The sequence below is a fragment of the Apteryx mantelli genome, chromosome 5, assembly GCF_036417845.1.
Source record: "Apteryx mantelli isolate bAptMan1 chromosome 5, bAptMan1.hap1, whole genome shotgun sequence".
Taxonomy (NCBI): Eukaryota; Metazoa; Chordata; class Aves; order Apterygiformes; family Apterygidae; genus Apteryx; species Apteryx mantelli.
In genome coordinates, this window is record NC_089982.1 from 16,985,914 (window position 1) to 17,000,297 (window position 14,384).

General features: G+C 39.9%; 1 protein-coding gene across 1 annotated transcript in view; it reads left to right on the forward strand.

Annotated features, from left to right (window-relative positions):
- MTTP (microsomal triglyceride transfer protein) overlaps window positions 1-12,402 on the forward strand; it is a 30,227-nt gene extending 17,825 nt beyond the window's left edge. Inside the window, exons 11-18 of the mRNA XM_013951913.2 lie at window positions 908-1,117; window positions 2,177-2,388; window positions 3,087-3,184; window positions 3,282-3,403; window positions 4,133-4,360; window positions 9,264-9,388; window positions 9,710-9,880; window positions 10,817-12,402. Coding sequence (XP_013807367.2) covers window positions 908-1,117; window positions 2,177-2,388; window positions 3,087-3,184; window positions 3,282-3,403; window positions 4,133-4,360; window positions 9,264-9,388; window positions 9,710-9,880; window positions 10,817-10,985 — 1,335 coding nt within the window. The 3' untranslated portion in view covers window positions 10,986-12,402. The remainder of the gene's footprint in view (window positions 1-907; window positions 1,118-2,176; window positions 2,389-3,086; window positions 3,185-3,281; window positions 3,404-4,132; window positions 4,361-9,263; window positions 9,389-9,709; window positions 9,881-10,816) is intronic.
- Window positions 12,403-14,384: the final 1,982 nt, after the last annotated feature.

The window sequence follows — 14,384 nt, forward strand, 5'->3', positions numbered from 1 at the left end:
GCTACTGGGAGATCATATGGGACACTGGCAGCATTTTCTCTTCTGCTGTAAAGTAAGACCATAAACTGCCATGTTTAATAGATGGAGGATTTTCTATTTTAAATGCTGATATCTATTTTGTCAATTTTAGTATTTAATCTGATCTCTCTCTCCATTCTTGTGGATTTCTCCTGAATTGCCCTTGTTTAACACAACTTTTTCTCACTGCCCAGTCTGTCAGCAGGAGCAGTGCTTGCACTCGCTTGTCGAAAAGCTTAGCGTGTCCTCAGAGAAACACTGGAGGAGTCAGGATCTATATAACACCTGAATTCACCTTAGATTATCTCAGCTCTGTGAAAGAAAGTCATTGGTCCAAATACTGAACTCTGCCCCAAACATGATCATGCCCCAAACATGATTACAGACTGAGTGGCATGTTGAGGACATGCTGGGGATATAGGACGAGGGTGATCAGATAAAGCATTGCTGCCTGTTGGATCTGTGGGCATTCGGGATTGCAGCACACTGTTGAAAAAGCACAGAGCACCTGAACGGCCCTTAGAAATCCTTTTTTCCTTTCCCTGTTAGTTGCCAGGCACTCTTAAAATGGTGTATTATGAAACACTGAGGAAGACATGCCTTGCCATTTTTTTTAATTGTCCCTGCTGGCCCTTTGAGTGGAACCTGTGAAGTCCCTGAATCAGGACAGGAACAGCTACTGAGTGATAAATCCAGGTGCCACTGGGACTATAGGTTATAGCTTAAAGGAAGCTGTCAACATACAGTTCACAAATGACACATTTGCTAACCCTGCACAATAACACTTTAGACCAAAAAGTGCTAGAAACCAACCCTGCAACTCCTACTTCTGGAGGACGGTAAGGTGGGTTTATGATCACCTCTTCAACATGCTGTCGATTTTCTTCAGGCTGTTGTGGAAGCCAAGAAGCTGATTCTAGGTAGACTGGAGAGAGCTAAGAAAGGTGACAACGTGAAGATGTATCTGCTGGCACTGAAGAATGCACGTCTCCCTGAAGCGATCCCACTGCTTCTGAAGTATGCTGAGTCAGAAGGGCCCATCAGCAACATCGCTGCCACTGCCCTGCAGAGATACGATGTTTCTTTTCTCACCAAAGAGGTAAGAAAATATACTGCCCAGGAAAAGAAGTGCAAGAGACCATATTAAAAAACAAATATAAATGAACAAAATTCTTCTGTCAGTCCTCACTTTTTAAATATGCTCTACCTATGTTTTCTCCTCCAGGAAATTTTTATACACACTTCAATTCTAGCCAGAAAACTCTATATAGTCTTGCTTTCCAAACCCCAGCTTCCAGTCTGCCAGTGCTACTCAGCCTTTGGCTCCAGAGTTATACGGAGCCATTAGAGGTGGCAGGTTGTTGTGGAGCAGGTTATAGTGCTCTTCACATGAGCGCACCTCCTCTATGATGTATGGGAGACATTAGAAACAGCGGACATGGGGACCTGCATAACCTCTGCTCTTGTGCTTTCACATAGCCATGGAGAATGTATGAAAACAAGAGAAGGGTAAAATAGCTGCATCTTACCTTCCAGCCTCAAAGGGTGAGAGAAGACATACAACATAGCAGGGACGTGAGGTGCTGCCTGTGCTGCATCACCCTGCGTCCTGTTGCCCACCTGCTGCTGATAGCCTTGACTAGGCTTGTCATGGTGCTGCTTTGCAATGCGAATGCCTGAGGCAGCTGACAAGCTATTCTGTCACTGTGACTTTATTTGTAACAAAGATGTGTCATAAACATCTCGCCTTCTCAGGGATGTGGGGCTGCCACAGGTAATATCCAGTAAGTGAAAATTGCAAGATTTAAGATACCTCTCCCCTGAAGAGTCAAGGAAATCTCTCTCTTGATCTTATCTCTGACACAGTATTTGAATCTCTTAGTGCTCTTCTTTATTTACAGCCCCACTGTCAAAAACAGGCTGTACTTGGATTGTGGTTGAGAGAATGTAACAGATGCCTCACTTGCCTGTGTAGTCACTGCCCTATACATGTCTAACAAATTTCATGAGGACCACAAAAAACAGTGTGCTAAAAATATATCCTAATATCCTAGCAGCAGCTATGGACCTAGCTTAAGCTAATATAAATGAGATTCTAAGCTGGACTTTGCCCAGTTATCTACATGAGCATTGAATGCATAACCTGCTTCCTGACCAGGTGAAGAAAACAATGAACAGGATATACCACCAGAGTCGTAAAGTCCACGAAAAGACAGTGAGAACTGCTGCAGCTGCTATCATCTTAAACAGTAACCCATCCTACATGGAAGTGAAAAACATCCTGCTCTCCATTGGTGAACTGCCTCTGGAAATGAACAAGTACATGCTCTCCATAATTCAAGATATCCTTCGCTTTGAAATGCCTGCAAGGTATGTTAAGTACAGTGTAAAGAAATACAACTCTTTCTCACTGCTTTGCATATTAATGCAATATCAGAGAAACTCAAAGAGTGCACAGTTTCCAAATAATTACTACTGTAAAATCTAAAGAGCGCACAAGAGGGTGCCAGATTTTTGTGCCACTTTCAGGTACTGATATTTTAGAATAAATCTGTACATTTCAATGATGTTCTTTTAACAGCTGGTCATATTTTCAGAGCTACAGATGAGAATTAGGCATCTAACTTCCACTACTATTAGGTGTCTAGCTGTCTTTCACGCAGAAGGAAATTTCTTCACTAGGTTTTAATTCTCTCTGTCCAATGGGGCCCTTGCTTTATATTTTCAAAGAACAGTGAACAAGAAAAATTTTAACGCCACAACACTAGAATGGAACCAATCAAAATACCTCTCCTTCTGAACAACATTAATTTTCAAGTAAGACCTTTACTGGCTTTCCTTTCTATCTGTGACTGTCGGGAGTAGCTGGAATTGGAGAAGACATTCTGGGGCAGGGCAGCTTTAGAGGCACAAATTTAATTTCTTTAATGGAAAAATGTGAGCCTCTTTTTCAAAGAGCCTCTCTCCTGCTGGGAAATTCACCCACTTTCAAATCTGATGTTTCTACAAAACAGTAATACATTTGTTACCATAACTTTTTTTTTTTTTTTTTTTTTGAAATACTACAGCAAAACAGTTCGTCAAGTTCTGAAGGACATGCGCGCTCATAACTATGAACGCTTCTCCAGGACGGGCTCTTCCTCTGCCTACTCCGGCTATATGACACGTATGTAACCAGGAAACCGCCTTTTAACCCTATCTATACTCCTGAACCTTTGATTAAATCACTAGTTTGGTCACAGGTACCTTCTTTCTTTTTTAAGGTGGTCCTGACATATCATCCACATACAGCCTTGACATCCTCTATTCAGGCTCTGGCATTTTAAGGAGAAGTAACCTGAACATCTATATTTTCAATAAAAATGCTCAGCTTCATGCCAGCCAGGTAACTGCCGTGCTCTACATAAAAACTAAGCCAGTATGGGGACCTCTTCTTACAACCTTTCAAGTAAATTCAGCTGATGCCAAAGAGCATGAGGATTGCTGCACTGGGCACAGAACAGGCCAATAATAGGAAAAAAACACAAACAAAACAGAACAGCAGACAACGAGGGACATGTATGCCTTAACAAAAAGAGATGGGTGTTTTGTCCTCTACAATACATCCAAGTTCTGTTTCTGGTTAAATTTACACTGTTTATCTTATGTATTCAGTAAAAACTTCAGAATTTTATAAAATCAAAGCAGCTGTTTCAGATATAACACAGAATAGAAATACAAGGATTACCTCAAACCTAAGAATCAAAGAGGTTTTAATGACATGCTTCTGTTTTGGCCTTTTCTTAATATTGTCAAGTTGGAAAGCACCTTCAATATTAGAATCCTGCTTAATTTCTGCAGGATAAATGTGTACAGTGGGGCATCTAGCTGTTCTAACTAACATCTAAGCTGTTTCTAGCTGTTCTAACTCCCTTAAGTCTTAACCAAATATTTTTTCATCCTCAGTTAAGTAAATAAGAGTTAGGCTCTCAGATATATATATATATATATATGTATATATAGCCTATCTATATATAAACCTGTTTTTTATATATATATAAACCCGTTTAGAGTTGCTAATAGCCTGGGTTAAGCAGAGTTTTTTCACGGATTTTGTGTCACTGTTGCCTCTTAGGTGGTGATTGAAGCTCAAGGCCTGGAGACGATAATAGCTGCAACTCCCGATGAAGGCGAGGAAAACCTGGACTCCTTTGCTGGCATGTCAGCCATTCTGTTCGATGTCCAGCTCAGGCCAGTTACATTTTTCCAAGGGTACGGTGATTTAATGTCTAAAATGCTCTCAGCAACTGGAGATCCCATTAACGTGGTGAAAGGACTTATCCTCCTGACGGATTACTCACAGGTACTAATAGCATACTTTTGGCTTCTTTTTCTGTCTTTTAAATACATACGCACCCTCCCTCCATACTGTGATGTTAGGGCATCTCGTCTTCTCTTTCCAGTGTGAATAAACCTGATCAATGTTACACAGGCTTTTCTTACTATGGGAGCAATAGGAAAGTCACAAGTATGAAACAAGAGGATGAAATTAGATGAAAAGCAATCTAGGACAGAGGCAAGAATTCACATCATTCCAGAAAACAAAGTAACTCTGTGAAGAATAAAACCAAATCAGACTAAGTTTCCTGCTGAAAACTCCTACTGCTGTCAGCTATTACCTCCACTCCCCCAGTTCCTCAGCCATCCACAGTTCCTTGTAAGACAGCAATATCCCATGTAACCATGGCAGTTTTAACCTTTAGAAGCTGTCCAAAGATCTTACATCCACTGAAGCTGTACCTGTCGTGTCAAATGTTCAGCTAAATTAGCCAGGCTTAGGTGAACCATGTGATCTTCGGGCTCATTTCACAAGCATCGCTAACTGTTTAAAATGTACCGTGCATGTTCAGGGACTATTTTCAAGGGATAACAGACACAGGCCACTAAATGAGCTTGTACTAGTAGTCTAAAAGGCACTTGTCTTTCTTACTTTTTTTCCCCTCAATCAAATTATCATTAGATATATTCTAAAAAAGGGAATTGTTTATGACTTTTTGTTTGCAATGGAGAAAGATTTTTACCATCTTTTACAGTCCAGAGTTATTGAATCTCAGATACTCAAACTTTCTGAGAAAAGTAACCTTCATGAAGAAGGTGCAAGAGCTGCAATTTCAGATGCTTATAGCCATATGAAAACAGGAATTAAAATGGAGATTACATTTTTTTTATGTGACTGTCACCCCAAATGGTCTGTTCATGTTATACTTAAATATAGACTCATATACAAATATAACTGACTACATAATATATTATCAGAGGACTAAAAAGCTAGACATCTTTCCCAAAGTGCAGAGCCAGTATTTGGTTTGATATTTTGGTTCTGCCCAAACAGGGATCTCCTCAGAATTTTGAGATTTAGCAGCAGCACTCAGCTCATAAAACATCAGCAGGTCCAAACTGGAATAGTCAAAGAATTGCTTGACTTCTGGATAGTTATTGGCAATATGGTTCACGTGCAAAATTGAAGAGAGGGCCTGGGAGATGAATCCTGTTGACTCCCTTTTAATTCTTGACAAAAAAAAACCACCAAAAACATAAATGAGAGAATCCAGGCAGACTAAAATTACATGAAAACAGCACCTGCATACAAAGGCTGCCTATAACCTGAACTCATGCTATGGTCAGCCAAGAGGGCTTCCCACGCAGCGCGCAAATTAGCAAGCAAAAGCTCACTCCAGCAACGGCTTATTTCTTGCACACAGATCAGGGAAAAAACTTTGCCATGACCTATTTAATAAACAGACTGGGGAGATGAGAAAGATGATCATGTCCTCTAGCTCCGAGCATACAGGCACGGCGTTTTCAGAACTAAATATTTCCAACTGTTGTGCACACACCAAGCTCCATAAATATTCTGGCCGAATCAGCTGGCCAGGCACTCCAAGGGCTCTGCCAGCCAGCAGATTCCCAACTCCTCGCCTTTGGAGAGCCTAATAAAAGGCCAGGGCACACCAGTGCTGGGACTGCGTGCCATTTTTAACAATATCAGGGTGTATCACTTTCGGTCAGACGCTGACTCTCTGGAAGCTTTGTCAGCACAGTGATTAGATGGGATCCCACTCTGCTTTCCCTCTAGGGTCACCACTAGCACGTTTGCTGCCTAAGCTCTCTGGAAACCAAGCAGTGGACACCTATCTGGTGTTCACAACAAAAAAGGCACTTGTTCTTACCTCCAGCTCCACAAAGACAAAAATTGTTTAAAGCAATGCTGAACACAGCTTCAGGCTGAGCTGCTTTTCAAACACATCTGCTTAAGAGTAGTTTTACATCTAAGCTCTAGGTCAGCAACAACATCGAAATGGTTTGGGCCCTTACACATAATCCAGTTAAGCTTCATTAGAAGTGTTTTCACCTGTAAGATCCTTGAACTGTGATTACAACAGTACTGTACCAAAAAACACTGTTAGAATGGAAGTGTGGGGGATAACACTGGAAGTGAAGAAAACCTGTGTAAAACAGCCATAATCCAGCTTCTTGCAAGCTGAGTACTACCTGCACTTTCCCTGGCCAGCATGGAGAAGGCTTGCCCAGAACATAAATTCCTTTACAAATTCATACTGTAGACAACTCAGACAAACATGGCTTTATTTTCTTTCAAAGATGTAAAACTGTATGGATAACTGTATGGATGTAAAACTGTGCTCATTCCTCTACACTGAGACCTTGATACCAAAACTCAGTGTGCCATAGCTGAGTGCAGTGTGATTTCAGAACAGGCAAAAAAACATACAAAAGAAACATGTAGTACAGTTGAGATCAAATACTAAAAGGATGACTTGGAGGCCAAAACTGGAACTTAAAAATGGGGCAGTTGAATTGTCAGAAAAGGAGAACTTCTGGAACACTTGGTTTGTAATTATTCCAGCAGTACAGCCTGATTTTGAGGAAAGTCATTTTAAAAATGTTTTAAAAGTTCTGCTTCCCTATGGATTTGTACAAGGGTAATTTTGCATAGAAAGACCAAAACTGAATTATACTTAAAGTGCCATCAAATCTACCAGATAAAAAATGCGTGGAAAACAGCTTCCTTTCATTAACTTTACAGCTGCAGTAATCACAATAGGAACATTTCAGAGAGGTTGCTTCCAATTTGATAGTATCTCGTTTAAAGCTTACACTCCCGCCTGCTACCTGTAACATATTCTCTCACATAACTCCACAACTGAAATCATCAGAGTGTATTTTACAGCCATTGCCACCTCTCACAGTGTTGCTTCAGCACGAAGAGTAACAGTCCAGAAAGTGTAATTCCCCTTCTAAAATAAACAGCTCTTATAAAACTGTTTTTGAAACTTCTAAGTCACCTGCATTAAAGTTCAGGGGTGTTAATATTTCTTCTAGGCAACACACCTGTCAGAAACACAGAGAAATTAAATACTTATTAATAGGTCAGAGAAACCACTTGAAAGCCAGATCCCACTGGAAGATAGCCAGCTACGGAAGAAGTGCCTTTTTCAGCAGTCTTTCTGTTACATTACAGTAGCACTGCCAGTACCGTACAAGGAGAAACTTTTTTTTTTATTGAAACATGCCACATTTCAGCATTTTGAACAGTAACAAGCTACAGATCCTGATCTTTCAGATCCCATTTTCCATTGCAAATGACACACAAAGCTTAAAATAGGAAGGGAAAGGAAAATACTCCTGAGAAGGCTGGGTCCCTGTGCTTTACACCTCCCATCAGCCTGGGCTGGATTTGCACACGAGTCAAAGGACAGGATTCAGCTCTAAATAAGGAAATAGATGAGCTGGTAAAACACAAGACAAGTGCTCGTTAGATTCTGTGCCAGTTTCAGTGACAAACCTGACTTAATGCTAAGTAGTCTTTAAAACTTTAAATTGTGCAGCCCTTGCAAACCAATCCTATTCTAATATTCTTAGGTGCAAATTGACAATACATCTAAAAATATCTGCTCCTCTGGTTGTGTGTACATGGCTCTGCCAAAATATATACTGTTACCTACTCACCCATTAAGAATTACTGACCAGTTCAGTCCCAATTAAAAGTAAAGTAAAATAAAGTAAAATAAGCTTTGTCTCCACATCTAAATAGACCAATAAGGATTACTTAACTAATTTGGAAAGTAATCCTTGCCCCATTGCAATCAACAGAAAAACTCTCTGATTTCAGAAGGACCACAAGTACAAGCTATAATTTTTACTTGGACAGAAATAAGAAATTAGAACACAATACGACCATGCTTGCTGGAGGCGTGCTGGATTTATAAGCTACAGCCAGCCCACTGCATTCTTAGGTTAAACCTCAAGCCCACTTCAGCAGCAACTGACTGCCAAGTTGGCTCTACCAAAGAGATCGTTTCAGACCTTAAAAGGTGAAGTAACCATATACAGCCACCATAATTCTCAAACTCTTTGACCACAGCAGGAAAACTTTAAGGCTCTGAATACAGCCTCACCAAATGTTACCTCCTGCTACAGTGACTTGAAAGACTGCCTGCGTCTGCTTGCTTCTTTCTTAAAACTTAGGACAGCATTAGTGGGAAACATGGGGCTACTGAACAGCTTGGAAGGGACAAAGAGAGATTTTCACAACACCTGTACATAAGAAAAAGGGAGGAAATTAAGTATTCACACATTCTGCAAACACCTGCAGCATTACAGGTGCTGAGGACACCACAGGCTCAGAAGCCTCGGGGGTGAGGGAGAAAACCACCTGGGAGAGAGGAAGAAGTGTCCTTGTATGCAAGAGATGTGGTCAAAATGAACTTTTCCCAAATCAAGGCTTCTTTTAAAACAGTGAATTTATCTGCTAGTTCAAAAGGAAGCTAGACAACTATATAAAGTGAGTTAGATTGCCAAGCTGAGTGAACTTTAAAATCTTGGCTGACTGTCAAAACTTAAAAGTAATGAACTGCTGTGACCTTGAACTATTATCACTTCCGAAACTGACTCCATGCAATGCATTTGCAATCCCGCTGTAGAGGTTTCAAGAAGCCATAAGCATGCTTGCTGCTGGTGGAAAGTGCATTAAATGCAAATTACCAACAGCAATTAATGTGCATTGGCCTATGCACGACCACTGAAGATGTAACTTTTGCCAGTACGGTGGGTTCTGAGCAGCTTCACTGTGCACAACTGCTTGCAGCACTTTGAGATGATGAGACATGGTCCAACGGGAAGTAAGGAAATCAACACGGTTTCCAGTCATTTACTGGTGCGTTACCTGCGCTTTCTTATGGTTGCAGGTCATTCAGCTGCAGTCTGGGCTGAGGGCCAGTGTGGAGTTCCAAGGTGGCCTGTCCATTGACATCTCAGGAGGAATGGAGTTCAGCCTTTGGTACAGGGAATCCAAAACCAACGTTAAGAATCGGTGAGATACCTGCAGTGCATGCTATAGCTTTAGAGAGTTCAGGCTCCTAAGCCCTGGTAAATCCACTTAGAAGACTAAACATAAATAATCTTGCATTTGAGTTAAAATTAAAGGACAGTTACATATATGTGAGAACATTAGTAGTTTTCTTTTCCACGTGGGTAACACCAGTTCCCACTGATCTCATCTGGGTTTATACACCCTTACCTGAAAAATAGGGTCCTTGGAAGGCAGTTTTTAGCTGTGGATGCTAGGACTATTTGCAGTTTAATTTCCTTTTTCTTGATCTGTTTTAATTGTAATTTCTGAATTTATTTGTAGGGGAGCCATGTTCATTGCTGGTAACATTGTGGTGGATTCCTTCTTTGTAAAGGCTGGTATGGAAACCACTTTGGAAATAGAAACAACATTGGACTTCATCTCCACAGTGCAGTTTTCACAGTACCCATTTTTAGTCTGCATGCAGATGGACAGAGTTGAATCTCCATTCAGGTAAGAACTAAGGGTACACAATTTATAAGTGAGGCTACACAATTTATAAGGAGTTCTTTCAGCCAGCTGGTGAATCTGGAATGTTTGGTGTTCACAGCCATGAGAGATTAACAACAGAGGCCAAATTTCAGTCTAATACAAGCTGGTGCAGTGTAGGCTGTTCCATGCACCAACATCTCTGCTAACCCATTCCTCCCTGTCCCTCAGCCCTGAGACTGAGAAAGGACCTTAGAGAAGATCACTAAACATGCTCTGAATTTGCACTTTTGTCAGATTTTCTAATCTGGTTTTACAAATAAACTAACTGAAGTTGCAGGACTGCTCCCCTAATGCACAATCAATTCTGAAGATGACCTGAAGCTTTGCACAATAGTTCTCTGTTACAGTATTGAGAGAATAACTGCACAGCCATAAACTAGCTGAATTTGAAAGATTTCTTCATGATCTGCTATTTACTAGTGTTGATAAAAGTACCTGGCATGCTAAGCTCTTGATGCAATTGTGATGCCCTATCACATTTTATTAAGGCATCAACTCTCCTGAAATCTAAACAACTGGACTATAAGGTAAAAGATGCTTTTCAATGGCCAAAGAATAGTAACTGCATTGCCATGTGAGAAGACTGGCTTACTACTCCCTCCTAATCCCTATTTGCTAAGAGCTGAGGATGATAACATTTGCAGTGCCAGATTTCCATTCAGTCTTTTTTGATCCAAAAGATGGTAAGCCTGAGCGGATTTAAGGAACTCAAGGGTCTCCAGCAAATCCTAAGAAAAGCGTATCTGTTATTCTGCGGATATTAAAACACGTTCTGATTATACCTACATGTTAGGTAACCTAGTATGTATGTGAAGTGTTTTATCTCTAGATTCACCCACAGGGTATAGATTTTGCACAAATTTGCTAATGCCAGATAACTACATTGTATCTTTACAGGCGATACGTGACTAAATATGAAAGTCTACCATCTGGCAGACGGTATACCTCAAGGAAAGCAAAAGTGGAACTGTTGCCAGGTTCTGAGTATCCTCTCCATCAAGAAAACTCCAACATGTGCAGGAAGGTTTTCAGCACCGAGTCTGATTCCTCCAGCAACTGGTTTTGAAATGAGCTCTCACTTTCCTGAATCCATAGGCTTGTATGTACCATACTAACTTGGAGCTTGATCTTGCTCTACTGCAGTTAATGGGAAATTTGCCATTGATTTCAACAGGCCAGGATCAAACTCTTAGCGCGTGCACAGTGTTTACATATTTACCTATATTTAAGACTTTTGTAAAAAAGCTAAAGCAAATAAAGACCAATCTGGTAGCATTCCATGCACTCCCCCAAGGGCGGTGCTAGTTATTTTTACTTTTTTTGTGCCAAAAGCAAAAATAAGCCCTCATTTTTTTTTCTTCGGCAAGGGAATACAGAAGTCCATGCTTTTGACATGCAGTAAGAACAATTATGATGTATAAAGAATGATTATTTATGAATATGTTTTAAAGCATTTAGGTGTTTTAGGCCTATGACCAATCCTCATTCAAATACTCAAATATAAATTAACATCTAAATGGGACCATGAATTCCTGCTTACTCAGTATTGCCTGTTTACAAAAAAGTAGTCTTATTTTACAAGATTTTTAAAGGATTTTTGCCTTTTTTAAACAGTCAGAGCTTGATTATTATTATTATTTATCATTTTTTTGTATTAACTGCTCTAGTTAGACACATTTGATTGAAAATGTAGGGTAACATTTTCACTTAGCACTTCCAAGTACTTACGGTTGCCTTAATTCTGTTCCCGTTGAAATCAATGGTATAATTTCTGTGGCTATTACCAAGAGCAGACTTCAGCCAACGCTGATTGCTCTTCAAAGTTGCCTTCAGAAAATTCTTGTCACTGTGTGTAATCAAGGCAAGTCTATTTCAAAACACTGCCCACTAAGGCAATTCTGAACTATAATGAACATAAAGGTCCTGAAAGAAACCATTTTAAATGCACAGTCTAGCAAAGCCTGTGCAGGAAGAGAACATTCTCTCCTAGGTAAGTTAGGCTCATATTTCAATGCAAACAAGTAATCATTACTCATACAAGTCATCCAATTAAAATGAATTATATACATACCTTGTAGTGACTCCACAGGAACTGTGAAAAAAATACACATTTTATATTTATGACAGCATCACAGATTAAGAAAAAATATATCTCATCGCAACCCATTGGATCTCCCACATGATCCTTTGATTCAGTTTTTATAGGACAAGGTGTGTGAGTGCTTGTGAAAGTAAAAGCCAGGAACAATTGTTTTACAAAAAAATAAAATCAGGCAGGAAAAGCTTGTAGAGTGTCACGAAAAAATTTTAAGAATAAAAAAATCCCAAATACTTTCATGTTGTAAAAAAGCAAAAGTGCCCAACCTGCGGAAATCAAACTATCAACAGGACGAAACAGTGTGCTTGTTGTCTTTCCTGAGAATGCTGACACCCTTCTAGTCAGAGCATAAAAAATAAAGCAGGCAAAAATATAGTATGAAAAATTATTTTGTTTTTGGTCTTTTTTTTTGTCTGTTACCTTCTGGGTTGGGATAGCCCCTTGTTGGTGAAGGAATGGTATTGACGGGGGTAGCAGGAACTATTTAATTCCCCCCCTTGCAATCAATAAGGTAAGTTAGACACCTACTTGTTTTAGGCTCCCCCTCTCTAGTGAAGGGAGAGGCATTTCCAGAGGATGCACAGATCGCAGATGAGATGAATTGTGTTCTGGAGATGTCTGTCCAATTTCTCTGCCTAGAGCAATGGTACAACCTGTGCACCCACCCTCTGTGTCGACAGCGACGGGAGATGAGTTTAGGCCAAAGTGATTCCACCACTGACGGCAGTGACAGCATCCTGCAAGATAACTTTGCCGGCACTGCTAGCAAACCAGCTGCTGATCCTCAGTAGCCTTAAACGCTCTCTTCAGTTTCTCTGCTTAAGATTTTATGCAACATCCTACCCCCAAAATTTCCTTCTCCTTCTCCAAGGGTCAGCTTCTCCTTCCTCCCTTCCAAACCTCCCCTCCTCTTATCTTCTTGCAACAAGGCTCCCACAAAGCTGTCTCTTCCCCTCAACAGCCATCCTCAAAGTCTGCGCCCTCCATTCTGTAGATGCTGTTTGATACTTGTACAACTGTATTAGGAACAGAAACTGTTTAAAGACAAGCTTTTAAAAATTATTATTACTATTTGCTATTTGCATCATATAAAAAAACAACTAAACATAAGATCAGACCTAAGTATTCACAGTTTAAATACAAAAGATGGACAAATGGTGGCACAAAGGAAGAGCTATTGTCAATATGTTACAGGTAGAGAATTAAGGTATCAACAGATTAAGACGTCAGCCCCCCATCACAGTTTGCATAGACAGTCTGCCAGGCTTACCTATAATGACTTCACAACCCAAAACCAGAATAAAAATGTAGGAAGCTTGTTCCAGGGCTCTGATTCGTATCTATATTATTTGTCTTATATCACAATTCTAACTGTAAGGCCGCCCGCCTCCCTAAGTTAGCAAATCTGACTACTAAGAATCTTCTCAACACATGCCTGTAAAATGGGGCCCTTTGGCACATAAAAATAATTCAACATCAGCGCTCGCTTTTTAAAAAGGGTAGCATAAAACATTTTCTGATTATGAAAGATAATCTGCTTACTGCCAAGTATTTGGACAACGACACCGTGTGTGCTTTTCTTTCATGTGAACATGCACAGGTTCATTTAACATAAATCAGTCTCCTGGAGACACTGATCTGTGCATTTTATTTTTTAATTACTCATCAAGCACTGGCACAGCTTGTTGAGGAACATCATCTACCCATCTCTATTATTGAAAATAGGTCCTCTGGAACGGCACAATAGGCCTTAAGGGCAATTTTTAGTCTTGCACGACTTTGACAGCACCCCTTGAAATTCAATCAAACAGAGCTTCTGAAGCTGAAGTTACTCCTTCAGAAGTGATAAATGTCCTCATGGATACCTCATGGTATCATAGCAATACACTTGCTTCTGAAGTTATCTGATTCTAACAGCTGGACATAATGGGAATTCCAATAGGGTTTTAGTTCAACAGCTGGGTAATAGAAGGTAACGGCTTACTTACATGGACTCCATAGCTACGGAAACAACAAAACGGACAATCTTCTAAAAATAAGGTGAAATTAATACTTTGCTTGATCCTGCATTAGAAGTAAAAACACACTTAGGATTACAACCAAAGTAAACACTGTGAATGTTTATCAAATCATTTGGGGCTAATGACAAATAAATGATATGCATTTCAATAATGTATGTTATGCATATTTTAAAATAATCAGCAATAGTAGCAATTTAATATTTCATACACCAGGTTTAGAGAAGAAAAATCTTAATTTTACTAACAGAAGCCACAGAAACATCAACATCATAAAAATGCAGCTAAGTCCAAAAAACCAACACATTTGAAAAAGAGATTTGAAAACTTTCCCCTTAAATTTTCAGAG